Source organism: Thamnophis elegans, chromosome 7, assembly GCF_009769535.1.
Source record: "Thamnophis elegans isolate rThaEle1 chromosome 7, rThaEle1.pri, whole genome shotgun sequence".
NCBI classification, from domain to species: domain Eukaryota; kingdom Metazoa; phylum Chordata; class Lepidosauria; order Squamata; family Colubridae; genus Thamnophis; species Thamnophis elegans.
Window position 1 is genome coordinate 11,210,023 of NC_045547.1, and position 15,107 is coordinate 11,225,129.

The following is a 15,107-nucleotide window of genomic DNA, read 5'->3' on the forward strand; positions in this document are numbered from 1 at the left end:
GTTCTGGGTTGAAATGTTGGCTTGATTTTGGTTTAACGTGTTACAGATCCTATTAACTGTGCTTTATTGAATAAGCAAATTGTTTGCATAAAATGCATTTATGTCCTGAGAAATCTATAAATGTCTTGTGCTGAAGTTGCAGGAGCACTGCAATCAAATCAAATTATCATATTCCTTAGTTGGTTAGAATGGAAAGGAAGCACACACACACACACACACACACACGGATTTAATGAAGAAAATGTCTGTGTGTGCATTCCGTTTCAGAAACAGTGTTTCAGAAATTCAGGTGTTCACAATTATATTCCACTGAAATATAAAACACCGCAAGCGCAAAGTTGCGGAATATTCTCACCTTAAATGCGTATTTGCGGTTGATATGATCCTCGGAAGAAAGCATGGCTATCTGAAAGCTTGGAAGAAGTATGCTCCCTAATATTCCTTCTTCTTTTTCATCTAGAAAATATAGAAAAAAATAATAAGCAAAGCAAGAAAACTGTCATACGTAAAAAAAAAAAAAAGCACATAAATCTTCCCTGGCTTTTGGAACCTGAATCTTTTATATTTGGTAATTTTGCTTGTTCTTTTCCCTTTGTAAACCACCATTTGTTTCCACAACAGATTCTTAGAGATAGCAAGTATAATGATCCTTTTAGAACAGAATCTGATAAACAGTTAATTCTCTCCGGTTCTCTGCTTATCTTCTTGAGACATTTGTGTGTATTTGTATAGATATGTGTACGCAAAACAATGATTGCGGCTAAAGAAGTTACTTTTCTGCTCTATAGAGGATGCACTTTCTTGTGTACTTCATCTTAGCTTGGCGCACTTGGAGGAGAAGAATGCTCATGTGCGAATGCTGTTTGCTGACTTTAGTTTGGCGTTCAACACAATTATTCCTCAGCATTTGGTAAACAAACTGTGGCTGTTAGGTTTTAATACTTTTTTATGGAACTGGATACTCTTGTGGCCCGCCAGCGGCCAGTGGAGCTGGCAGCATATTCAGACAGTGATGTGGTTGGGGAGGAACATGGGCCAATCCTGGAGTCTGGGGAAGGCTCTGATGAGGGCTCTGCATTGGAGGCATAGATGGGGCCAGGGCCGTCTGACAGTTATCAGCTGCCTTCGGAGTCAGACATCAGTGAGGCAGAAGAATAGCTGGAGTCTGTTTCCAGTGTGTACATGCACAGTGTTGCCAGACAAAGGAAACAGCTAAGGAACAAGGGTCGACTTGGGAATAAAGCCACAGGTGGATGGTGAGTGGCCCCTCCCAGAGGGAATAAAAGAAGAGTGAAAGGGGAGTGGAGTTTGCAGGAGACAATTAGTTAATTCCTGCATTCTTGCCAAATATTGCGGTGTCTGAAAGATATTGGCCTGGCCACTCTCCAAGCCTGATAGAGGTCAGTAATGGGGAACTTTCTTGAAAAACTGTGGGAGAGGAAAGACTTTGCTGGAGAGGAATTCACTGTAAATTAAATAAAAGGGTTTTAGCGGGATGAGGACTCGGCTTCGTGCTGCTGGGAAAGCCTAAGTCAGAACAGATACTTGATTTGCCTATCGATTGGCCCCAGTTTGTGCCAGTTGGAAGGAAAGTCTCCAATTCCATCTCCTTTAGTATGGGTTCCCTTCAGAGCTGCTGTGTCTTGAGTCTGGTACTGTTCACCTGGATGACCCACAACTGCTGTGCTGAATCTGCTATAAATCATATTGTGACGTACATGGATGACATGGCAATTGTGGATCTTATCTGAGCAATGACAATGAAGATTCTTAGAGAGAGAAGGTGAAGGCTCTGGTGGACTGGTGCAATAAAACTATTGAATGATAACAAACCAAAGGAGATCATTGTTAATTTTAGAAAGAGCCGGCAGAATCATACTCCACTTTGCATCAAGCCTGCAACTATGGAAGTGGTCAATAGTATTAAGGGGTACAGATAACTTAACAATCTGACTTGGTCTCTTCATATGTTATCTTTAGTGAAGCGTGTAAACCAGCCTCTGTATTTCCTACGTTGGATGGGGAGGGGACATCTTTCTCCTTCTGTCCTGGCCATTTTTTACAGAGGCACAACTGAGAGCATTTTGACAAACTGCATCACTGTTTGGTTTGGTTGCAGCAGTGCCTTAGATAGAAAGTCCATACAGAGAGTGGAGAGGACAGCTGAGAAGATTATAGGAAGCTCGCATCCCGTTATTCAAGACATTGCTTATAAGCACTATGTGCTTAGAGCTCAAAGCATTGCTAGAGATCCCACACACCCACTTTATGGTCTGTTTCTGTTGCTTCCTTCTGGGAGGAGGTTTCAAAGTATTTCCAGCAGGACTACTAGATTCTGTAACAGCTTTGTTCCTTGTGTCATCCGTCTTGTAAATTTGCAGGATTCTCCTCCACCCGCATGTATATGTATACATTCGATGTATATGATGTTTGTCTGTGTCATATATGTGAGTGTATGTGGATATATGCATAATGGTTAACTTTTGAGAGTTAAATACAATTAAATTTCATTTTAATGTATGCTGATTAGTGTATATTTAAAGTAACTATAAAGTTCTACTCTATTCTAAAGAAGTTGTTAGAGGAAGAATGTGTCAGGCGCAAAAAAAAAATTACACCTCAAATATAATTAGACTCCCTGGAGAGGTGGGGATGACGTCGTGTACGATTGATAATACGAGATTCTATATAAATTGTAAGTGAAGACTATGGTGAGGATGCACAAAAGTTTTGTAACCAATCGACACACTGGACGAAACTGGAAGATGGTTTTATGTTTGTCTGTGCTTGTTTTTTTATATATAAAAACAATTATATATAAAAATAATGATAATAATTAGACCTCCCCGAAAATAAGGGGTCAAAGAAAATAAGACTGTGTCTTATTTTCGGGGAAACACTGTACTGATCTTCAGTCTCTAATATGCAATATAGGAACAATACTTATCCAATTTCCAACATTATCATACATTCCTTGCTATGAATACTTTCTCCCTCTGCTAAAAATAAGCACCGCTTTGAAATCCTCCATCTTTATGAAGGCCTGGAAATCCCGCATCTTCTGACGCTCATCACTTGGTTTTAAAATTGTCCAATGCAGTGGTCACTATCAGAGATTCCTTGATTTATTGGCTCCAGCTTGGGTTGCAACCAAGAATGAAAAAAAATTGGCTATACCAACCAGTCTGAGGGTCATTAAGGTAGCAAAAGTGATAGTGAAAGTAAGAATGATGGTAAGTCGCTATATTCCATGAGGAAGTGGGAACACCTGTTTAACAGTATGCTACATGAAACAGACCCACTCATTCTGAGGTAAATGTCTAGTTCATGTCTATTTTTACCTTAAATTGGTGATTAAAGATAACCATCTTTATGCTGAAATTATTTTGCATTATCACCATCTTATTAAAAAGAGCCTCTCTATAAGAATGTTTTTGCCTGCTACACACATTTTTATTTATAGACAGAATATGAACAGGATTAAGAAACAAACAACTATGATTCTCTTATCTCAGGCCTTCGGTACAAATATTTATTCAATTAGGATGCTCTATTGTTTGCATCAAATGCTCTTTTATCCTTCCGCAAATGCAAGAAAGACGGGAGCAAAAAACATTGCCACAATGATTAAAAAAATAATAAGAAGATCAAATGTGAATATCTAAGTGTTGCTTCATTTTGCTGATGTGCTCTATATTAATGGTGGTCTTTGTTCCACAAAACAAAGTGGATTCTGTATTTTGTCAACATCTAATATGTAATTTAATTACTCTAATAATTAAAGCATGAACTGTAAACCAGAAAATCTGAGTTTCATAATTTAGCTCAACCGCGAACACAATGGGATTAAATATTAACTTTCCAGAATATATTTCTGATTTGTAAAATGAGAGAATAATACTGACTTAGCTCGCCTAATTATTGCAAAAATCAGAAGCAGTTTATATAGGTGGGCCTCCATTTATGACTGGTCCTCTAGCGATCATTCTCAATTACAATAGACTCTGAAAATGGGACTTATGACCCAGATTTGAAGTTCTTATGTTTCCTTCATTGGTCACATGAATGCATATTTGCCAACTGACCTGCGTTTATGTCCATTTGCAGCATACCAGTCACATGATTGCAATTTGGGATGCTTTTGCCAGAAACTGGCATTTACCTCTGGTTTCTGGCAAGCAAAATGCTTGTTTAATGGCTATGCCTTTAGCTTAATGACCACTCAGAGAACAGTCATAAAACTGGGTCTGATCACATGGTGTCCTGTTTTATCACTGTGACTACTTGAAATTATGAGCTCATTTACAATTATAAGTCAAGGACTACCTATATAGATGTGATCTTAAACAAAAGTTTAAGTTTACACTTTAAAGCAGGGGTGTCAAACTCAATTTCATTGAGGGCCACATAAGGGTTGTGTTTGACCTGGGGGGGGCATGGCCAGCATGACCTCATTTGTGTTGGGGGTCCCCTGTGATGGCCTGAATGCTCTGCCAGTGAAAACGGGCCCCTGAGCTCAATTTTTGCCTGGGATGGCCTCCTGCAACCCTCTGCAAGCGAAAATGAACCTCTGGAGGGGCGTGCGCGCCCCTCTCGAGCTCCATTTTCACTGGCAGAAACACTGCAGGTTGGTCCTTTGCTATTTCCAGAGTGGCCCTGTGGGCCGGACCGAAGCACCCCATGGGCCAGATCTGGCCCCTGGGCCTTGAGTTTGACACCCCTGCTTTAAAACTATCTATAATGCCTGAAGTAATATGGATGAATTAAAAGTTATAAAAATTGAAAGGACTGTGCAATGTTTTGGATTCAATTCAACAGAGTGCTTCTGAACGTGTTGGCCTGCAAATATAGCACTTACCCATGTCTCACTAAAGCAAAGTATACACCCAAAATTATATGGCTGTTTTAAATGAGCCTGAGCTTTTCCATGTATATTCTTCCACACTGCAATGTATTTCTATTGAATCTGAACCTTGCCTATTTTCCTAATTTATTTACTAAAACATAACACTAAAGTTGCAAGAATGGTTATAAACATTTGTGTTTCCTATATCATTTGAACAAAGGTAGCTTAGAACAGTTGTATGTTTACCTGCAAATAATTTTCATCGCATTTCTTGGGATAAAAAAACCTCATTCTGATCTATAATATGCATTAATTATTGCTTTTTGTATTATCAACTACTGAACCCTACAGCTGTTTACAATAAAAATAAAATTAGAATAAAAAAATAAAGAATATGCTCTGTAAACCGCTTAGAGAGGACTATAAAAGCACTATGAGGCGGTATATAAGTCTAAGTGCTATTGCTATTCTGATTCTGAAACAACCCAGCCTATTATTCTGAGTGGAATTAATTACCACTTAATTTTTGTAGTGAACAATTTCTATTTTAATTCTTCTATTCCTCCTTCTACCTTGCTATAATACAGTATTTGCAAGTGAATGTTAGAACATCTGGTTATTAACACAATCTCTTTCAATTCTTTACCATGGGTATACGGTATATAACTGGCCTAGTTATCATCTCAGCAAGTCAGCCTATAAATGTAATATTGAGGCTAAAACCAGTAAACAAAATGGAAACACTGAAATAATTTGCATTAAAGAGATTCAGAACTTTTAAACCTGAGTAGGATTAGTAAGGTAGATGGATACAATGGGATGCTTCCAAACAAAACTGCTTTGGAAGATGGAGTTGTGTGGCTATTTGCAATTGTGAAAGATAAGTTGAGAACAAGAGGTTCTCAGGGCAGAAGCACGAGTTATGTCAGAAGCTGTTTAGCTTCAAGGTCATGAAGAGCTGGTCCTCTGACGAATAGCAAAGATGGGAAGGAGAAACTATGATTTGGGTATAAAAGGTAACTTTCACACATAGAGCAATACAATGTTTAGCATGGCTTTATTTTAGTTTTATATATATATATATATATATATATATATATATATATATATATATATATATACACACACACACACACACACACACACACACACACACATACATACACACACACACACATACATATACATATAATGTTATATTTGTGCTGATAAATAAATAAAGGCTATATATATATATATATATATATATATATATATATATATATATATATATATATATATATTGCCTTTATTTATTTATCAGCACAAATATAACATTATATGTATATGTATGTGTATGTGTATGTATGTATGTATGTGTGTATATATATATACGGCTGATAAGGAGTCGAGCTTTGTAGCTCAATGGTTAACACATCTGCCTGAGAGGCAATAGAGCACAGGTTCGATTCCCAACAAGGGTGTGGCTAGCTGATGAGAGCTAAATAGCTTGAAATAGATCTATACTAGTCTCCCTTTATTTATTTATCAGCATAAATATAACAAATGTAACAAAAAGGCAACAGTAAAAAATATTGGGTTTCTGTCTGGATGGTCTCTTGTGACGAGCCGAAGACAGAGAGTGGAAGTGTGACCTTCCTCCCATATTTGGGCATACCAGGGGTTGTGACTTTAAATAAATACCTCTCACCCTGGCTGGCTGATAAGGAGTCGAGCCTTGTAGCTCAATGGTTAACACATCTGCCTAAGAGGCAATAGAGCACAGGTTCGATTCCCAACATGGGTATGACTAGCTGATGAGAGCTAAATAGCTTGAAATAGATCTATACTAGTCTCCCTTTATTTATTTATCAGCATAAATATAACACATATACATATACATATACATATACATATATATACATATACATATACATCATATGCATACAACATACAACATACACATATATACATATATACATACATACATACATACATACATACATACATACATACATACATACATATATATATATATATATATATATATATATATATATATATATATTAGATTTTTACAACCCCTGGTAAGCCCCAATTATGGGAGGAAGCTAACTGCTTCCATAATCTGTCCTTCGGCTCGTCACAAGAGTCCATCACGACAGAAACCCAATATTTTTACTGTTGCCTTTGTTATATTTGTGTACAAATAAAATTTTATTTGTGCACAAATAAAACACACACACACACACACACACACACACACACACACACAGAGTTTAGCTGAATACAGAGACGAGCAGATTAGTAAAACTTTGCAAAGACAGTAGACTGAGATTTACTGCAAAGTCCTGGTCTGTGGACCTTGACAGAAATGGGTGAACTGACTTTTCCTTCTAGTAGGGAAAAAAACCCCAAAACCCACTGACAGCCATCTCCCTAATTACAGTACAATTTTAGCTCAACCAAAGTCTCCATGTATTGAATTACAATACTGCTGCGCCTCTAATTGTTACTCAGAGTGGGTTGGCTTTTCCAACAGTCTATAATCTTTCTGAACATAATAGTTCAGCATTTCTAAACTCATTATAACATGAGCAATGTGGTACTTCTGTAATCGTTTAAAGTGAAAGGAATTAGCTCAGTCTAAAATTATTGCCATATTTCTGCTGGAAAAAAATCGTGGTTTGCATTCTATTTCAGGCTCCAGAGCGCAATATTAATTCTTTCGCTTTTAACGTTTGGTCAATGGACATTTACTTTTATCACAGGCCTAATCTCCTTGATGATTTTTAACTCCAGTCTTAAAGGCGCTTATGTTCCAATTGTCTTTTCTTCACCATTATCTGAATCTGCCAGTTTCTAATTTTACTATACAGATACAGATACTTTCATAGCTCTGATCAAACTATCTTATGTGCTTCAGTGTCATATATGAAAAATGTGAGAAAAAGATTTGAGCATCGGAATGAAAACTACCCTATATCTATTTGTCTTGTGAGGCCATCCCTTTTAACTTGGAACTAAGTAAGGTCAGGACTAATCTTGCTTAGTACTGGGATAGGAGCCCATCAAGTTAAAGTATCAGTACCAATGTGACAGTACCAGCAAGAAAACTAAGATCATTGCATCCTGTCCTCTCAATTCCTGGCAAATAGATGGGGAAGAAATGGAGGTAGTGACAGATTTTATTTTCCTAGGCTCCAAAATCACTGCAGATGGGGACTGCAGCCAAGAAATTAAAAGACGTTTGCTCCTGGGGAGGAAAGCTATGGCAAATCTAGACAGCATATTAAAAAGCAGAGATGTGACCCTGCCAACAAAAGTGCATACAGTCAAGGCTGTGGTTTTCCCTGTTGCAATGTATGGCCGTGACGTTGGACCATAAGGAAGGCTGAGCGCCAAAGAATTGAGGCCTTTGAACTATGTTGCTGGAGAAGACTCCTGCGAGTCCCTTGGACTGACAAGGCAATCAAAGTGGTCAGTCCTAGAGGAGATCAACCCTGACTGCTCTTTAGAAAGCCAGATCCTGAAGAGGAAACTAAAAATACTTTGGCCACCTAATGAGAAGGAAGGACTCCCTGGAGAAGAGCCTAATGCTAGGAAAGATTGAAGGGAAAAAGAAGAGGGGGAGGATAGTGAATGAGGTGGCTGGATAGTCTCACCGAAGCAGTAGGCATGAACTTAAATGGACTCCGGAGGATGGTAGAGGACAGGAAGGCCTGTCCATGGGGTCACGATGGGTCAGACATGACTTCGTAACTAACAATAACACCAATGTGACATCAAAACAATCCCCCAGGCCCAGCAGGGTTTGAACCATGCAAATTTGAACCATGCAGAGTTGGCTACAAAAAAGGCCACATTCAAGTCCCATAAAATGACAACATTTTAAGTAGAAGTGGCAGCTCAGGCATTCTAACAGAACGCTCTGCACTTTCAGCAAGTTGAAATTCCCAGCATCCTTTGGGGAAAGCCACAATGATTACTTTCCTGGAGACAAAAATGTGTAAATTTGCGGCATCAATCAACAAGGACTTCAGTGTTTCAGTGAAGGAGTAGGCCTCCTTTCGGCTCAACTTAAGCCTGGGATTATCCAAATGCAATTACTGCTACCTATCTAAGGATACCAAGATTGAGTCTGAAACAACACAGAATGATTTAATGCTTCAAAAATCCAAAGTCAAAACTCCAAAGTAATTCAGACATAACCCCTTATAAACTCCTTTATTGGCTTCTGGTAAATCTCCCTCGCAGTTGAAACAGTTGGAGAAAGATTTGCACTCCTCTACATCATGTATTCCAGCTTCCTCATAAGCAGTTTCCTATTTTGTACCCCCCAAAATCCCATCTATCAGCAAAAAAAGGAAAGATGGGGAAGCCTAAACATCAGAAGGGCCCATGAGATGCTAAGAAGCATATGCTACAATTTTGGTTTTCCTAATTAGGACAGAGTGGGTTTTATTAAGGGTATGAGGAATTCTGGGAATTGAAGTCCACAAATCTTAAAGTTGGCAAGTTTGGATAGCCCTTGGTTATACCATTTAAACCACGATGAACAAGCCTACTCAAGAAAAGAGATCCATGAGATATAGATACTCCCGCTGTGGCTGTAATAAAACAATTGAAAGGAATAGTGAGAGTGTGCCATTTTTCAAAGGTTATATGGTGGCTTCCATCAAACATTCTAGATCAGGGATGTCAAACTCAATTTCATTGATGGCCGCATTAGGGTTGTGTTTGACCTCAGTGTGTGTGTGTGTGTGTGTGTGTGTGTGTGTGGCCAGTGTGTGTGTGGCCAGCCCGAATCATTCATGTTGGTGGCGCCTGTGGTGGCCAGGCACTCCGCCAGGAAAAACAGAGCATTGCCCTCCCGAGCTCCACTTTTGCTGGCAGAGAGTTGCAGGTGGCTGCTGCAGCCAAAAATGGAGTCACAAGCTCCATTTTCACTGGCAGACGGTTGCAGGAGGCCATTGCAGCCAAAAACAGAGCTCAGGTGTGCTGTGCATGGCCCACCCGAGCTCCGTTTTCACTGGCAGAAGCACTGTGGGTTGTTTCACTGTTTCCAGGGCAGCCCTGCAGACCAGATCTAAACACCCTGCAGGCCGGATCCAACCCATGAGCCTTGAGTTTGACACCCCTGTTCTGGACTTCAAATGAGTGCCTCTCCACCTCAACAACTTTGTGGACTTCAATTTCTAAATGTCCATGCTGGCTGGGGAATTCTGGGAGCTGAAGTCCATAGATCTTAAAATTGCTGAGGTTGAGAAACAGTGCTCTGGACTATTCAGAAAAAACCACAGCACAAGCACAAAATCTGTTCTCATGAAGAACCTGTGGCATATCGGATCAGAGGAAGCAATAGTGGAATAGCTAAAATTAGGAGGTATTTGATCTATTCGATATGAAAATTGTGAGCTTCCCCAGCATTTAATGCTACTTCTGTCATTCCATTTGAACAGCAACAATAACACAGTTTGTGATATAGGTCAGGGGACACGCAAAACACAAAGACGGAGTTCGTTCTGACCCAGATAGTGCAAGGTTAGAACTAACTGACCATTAATTTCCCATGGAACAAATTAAGGGTACTGCTCAAATCAGCACATTTATTTTTATATCAACAGAAGGACAGAATGACCATTACCTCTTCCAAAGTCATCATCTGCTTTTTTTAAAGAAGATAACATAATATATTTTTGGAAGCATAGCTTAACACCATTGCTTAGGGTCATTTAAAAGACTTACCTCGATAGTAGAAGAGGCAGAGATCAGAAAGAACAAACCAGCGCTTCTTCCAGAGCTTCATGCCAGTACTATCCTGTAGGTAATGAAATACAGAATAATAAGAGACTGGAAATACAAGATTTTGGGCACATTGCCAAAAAGAGAAATCTTTTTGTAATTCTGGAGTATCATAGTTATTACATATTTGTGTGATTAAACCATTAAACATTTATCATTGCAAATAAAACCCCACATTGCCTGACATCTGTGTCCTGAATCAGAAGATGTATGTATAACAGTTGCCAAGGCAACCAATAATAGAGCCCTATTAACTTTATGCCCTGGAAATGTTCCCGGTTCACCTTTCTGACTTGTGCTGACAATGCTCAGCTAAACATCTCTTTTTCCTGAGTCACAAAGCTCTTCTTCTCAACACACAATGTTTTCAAATGTAGTTGGGAAATTGTCAAGTTATGAGAAATGACACAATAAACCTATGACATCCCCCCGTACCTTTTCTTCATATCCCAATAATCATTGCCTGTCCTCTAGTTACCTAGAATTACAGATGAAGGGTGTCATTTTCATCGTGTCATCCTCAACCCCCCCCCCCAAATCTCAGTGTGTTGTAAACCTATGCTCAGATTGAGAACCCCTCTGATGTCTGAAGAATGGAAGTAATACCAGAAAAGATAGTTTTCAAAACTTAAGGTAGCTGCCTTCAACATCAGGAGATGTGAGATGGGCAGCAAAAACTCATTATGTCGACTCACGAAGCTTTCCTGACCTGCTCCCGAGTTGCTATAGGCAGGGGGATGGGAAATCGTGCCTCGCAGATGCACCGAGGAATTCATACCTCAGTCAAAGCAAAACACATTGCAGTTGGACGAAGTCAAGGTCATCTCCAGGGAGACCCGCAAAGGCCAGAGGGAGGGACTTCTATGACCCGTGAAATTGCTTCATTGGGGAATGTGCTTGGGGACCCACCTTGGGGGGAGGGGGCAACAGGGACAGAGGCAAGGTGCGAACTAGGTGAAGTCAGACCTGGCTTCACCTAGGTCATGCCGATATGGTGCTCCTAATAAAGTACTAGGTTTTTCTTGCACAATGGTTTGAGGCTCCTGATTTTATTACGGCATAACACATTACAGCATTAAGGACATTAGCGTTAAACATATAAATGTAACTAGATTCTGAAGGAGCCAATTTTTGTCTTCCACTCTTAAGCTTAAGAGGATGGGTTTCAGTACCTAGAGTGAAACCAGGATAATGCTAAACACTTTGGAACTGAGAAATACACACTCCAAATGGCACAGGAAGAATGCTAGATGATATATGAAAACAAGAAAACAACAAAGCTGGCTGGGGAATTCTGGGAATTGAAGTCCACCCATCTTAAAGTCACCAAGGTTGAGAAACACTGACATAATCTCTTGTGGCTGACTAAGGTCCAACTTATTCCACATCAGATTTTAACAGTGGCAACTGCCACACGACGAGCATTTTTTAAAGTGTAACTTTTACTTGTCACAAGTAAAATAAAAGATTATGACACGCTACCCTTAGCCCAGAAAGTGATTTTATTAGTAACATCTGTAGTACAAATATGCTAAATATCTGGATTACATAAACCAAATTAAGTAGAGGTTTACACAGGCATATGGTACCGATAAGTTACCACTTTAGCTCAAACTTTAGTATTCACCTCAGGATGTAAATTATGTCTTTTCTGCATTTATACAAAATAAAAGGCAAAAAATGCAGGTGCTACAGTTTTGTATGTTAGAACTGCAAAGGTGAATTAAACCGAAAATGATTTATATTGCATCTGCTTTAGAGAAACCTTTGCGATAAAACAATGCGCAATACAAACAGAATCCCTTAACAGATGTGGCCCTATCTGGGGGCATAAATCAAACCCAAATAATTGAGCAAACTTTTATCTAATGTACTGTCATTTTGCAGCAGTTATAACATGTTTCACAAGCTAGTATAGTTTTTCCAATTTCCGGCAGGCCACAATAACAGAAAGGAAAATCACTCATTTGCAAGTGTGTGGGTTTCTCCAGCAGATACCATTAGCAGATTACCTTCCTCACAAAATGTAGAACAAAGCTGCGCTTCTGCACTTTTCTTATCTCATAATTGCAATGCTACATTTCAGGTGACGTTATAGTACATCCCTCCAACTCCCCCCCCCCGCAATAGACATTACCTGTTTATACAACCAGCCTCGCCTAACGACAGGTGCGTTCGGATTTCTTTTTATTGAATTCGACCTCTTTCCAAAATTGTGGACCTTTTTTGAGGAGCGCGATGTCTAAAAAAAAAAAAAAAAAAAGAAATTATCAATGCTCGGTACATATAGGAGATATAAAGTTACCGCAGAGAGAAAAAACAGATTTGGATCAAATGCTTCCTCTAGGACTTATTAAGAAACTACATTGTTGTTGTTTTTTGTTTCCCCAGGTAAATCAGTAACTACTTTGGAGGTTTTGCTGACTCCTCTTTTCTTGAAGCTTTCAGCAAGGGAAGAAGCTCACAAGCATTACATAAGCATAGAATCTATTTTAACAAGAATATTGGAAACAGGGCAGAGAAAAGAAACACTAAAATCGAAACAAATTTTAGCCGGAAAGCCAAATCTTAATCAAAATGACCTAATATTGCTAACTTAGTTACCTCTTACTTTCACACAGAAAGTACTTTAGATTGACTAAGTGGCTGCTTTTTTTCACCCTTAGAATTTTTTTGGTAAATACAACAATTGTGTGTTATCAATTCAAGATGGTGGCACTCAAATTACCTTTTATCAAGGGCTTTCACTGATGTTCCTTTGCCAATTTACAGTGTAATGGTAAGATATGGAACAGCACCTTGTAAAACCATTTCTATTATCACAAGCGTCACAGAAAAAAACAAATCCCTATTTAATTCTTACAAGCCATTTGTGGCCTTTTTGAGATTTCAGTGCAGGCTTATAAGCAGTAATATGATCCCATGAAAAGAGCAGCACAGAATATCATACATCATGCATTTTCGGTTAAAAATGGTAGAACATATCTGATTTTGTATTTAATATTTGTTGTTAAGGCATTAATTGGAATGGAAAGCAAGGCTCCATGGGCATGTACGTAGCCACTCGGTCAAAAAAAGGAGTTCAAATATTACTATACCTTTTATTTTAAGTTTAAATGTTTCTCTGCAAAACAGAGAAAGAAGGACTAGGCTGTTTTAGGCTGGCCCAAGAATAAGAAATGAAGTAGAAACTTGTAAATGACCATAACATCCACATTAATTTCACATGAAATCAACATTCTAGTGTCCCATTTTTAAATTCTTTCCTCTCAGATTGGAAAATTAAAATTGAATTGCTTCAAATATACCCAAGATTTCCCATTTGGCTTTTAAAATAATAATAATAATAAATCACCATCAGTCAAATGCAAAAAGCCGCACTGCTTGGATCTGCACACATATTACGAAAATACGTTACGACATCCTAGGCCCCTGGGTGGGGCCCGACTAGTAACCAATGCCAAATCCGGCGAAACAACTGGCCGCTGTGATACAATTCTATAATAATAATAATGTCAGCCGAACAGATACCACTATTTATTTTCCTTGGGTATCATTCAGAAGCTAGGGAAAAGGAAGCACTTTGCTATGGTAGAAGAAGTTGAAAAAAAAAGAACTTACACAGAAACTATTATCAGATAAATATGTTTATCAGAAAAAGTACTATGTTTTGAACAGGTAAGGAGAATTAATCAAGAAAATTAAACACACAGCCAGATCAATGACACACGGAGTTGTTAATTGTTTAATCCCCTTTATCAAATAACCTCACTGTGTTATATTTTTCCTTCTTATTACACTAAACAACTGTACTGCCTTCTGAATCGTAAAGCTCCATTAATTTTTATAACTAATATGGATATTTCTGTGACATATGGTCCATGACAGAACGGGTAGCAAACAATTTCTTGCAGCGGGTCTTAAAGTTAAAATGATGTGGCCAAACAGGCCTGCTCATTAAAGAGGGAAGTGTAAATGAGCAGTGGTGACATGCTCTCGTCTTTTTCATCAGACAAGTTCTGCAGAAACTGCTAAACACGAATGAATAAAATAATTGTGACAATGAAACCAGCTGTTAGTGGTCTCTGAATACCAGGCACTCACTTCTGTACAAGGGACAAGTGCATCTTTACAATTAAGTCATATTTTATCAACAATTGTGAATGTATGTTACAGTTAATGAAACAATATACTATAAGCCCTGTTTCATCTAGCTGTGCCACTCAAGTTACTCCCATTGTCTTCAAATCATTATCTCAGTTAAAGCTAATATACATCTTGCATTCATCATAGTTAGCTGTTATATATTAATCTAATACAATCTTTAAACTTTATTGCTGTAAATATACTTTAAGATAGCTCATAAATAAAAAACATATTTTTTCATTTATATATTAAATTTAGTGCCTGAAAAATGTGATGTTTACAGAAAACTTTCTGCAGTACAACTTCAACATGAATCTGCTAACAATTATGT

General features: G+C 38.4%; 1 protein-coding gene across 11 annotated transcripts in view; it reads right to left on the minus strand.

The window, feature by feature from the left end:
- Positions 1-15,107, minus strand: part of PLEKHA5 (pleckstrin homology domain containing A5) — a 219,095-nt gene that overhangs the window by 78,398 nt on the left and 125,590 nt on the right. For all 11 annotated transcript variants that reach the window (XM_032220568.1, XM_032220558.1, XM_032220561.1 and 8 more), the window contains 3 exons: positions 12,768-12,872; positions 10,574-10,646; positions 356-456 (listed from right to left, as the gene is read on the minus strand). In XM_032220568.1, the coding sequence (XP_032076459.1) occupies positions 356-456; positions 10,574-10,646; positions 12,768-12,872 (279 nt within the window). The remainder of the gene's footprint in view (positions 1-355; positions 457-10,573; positions 10,647-12,767; positions 12,873-15,107) is intronic.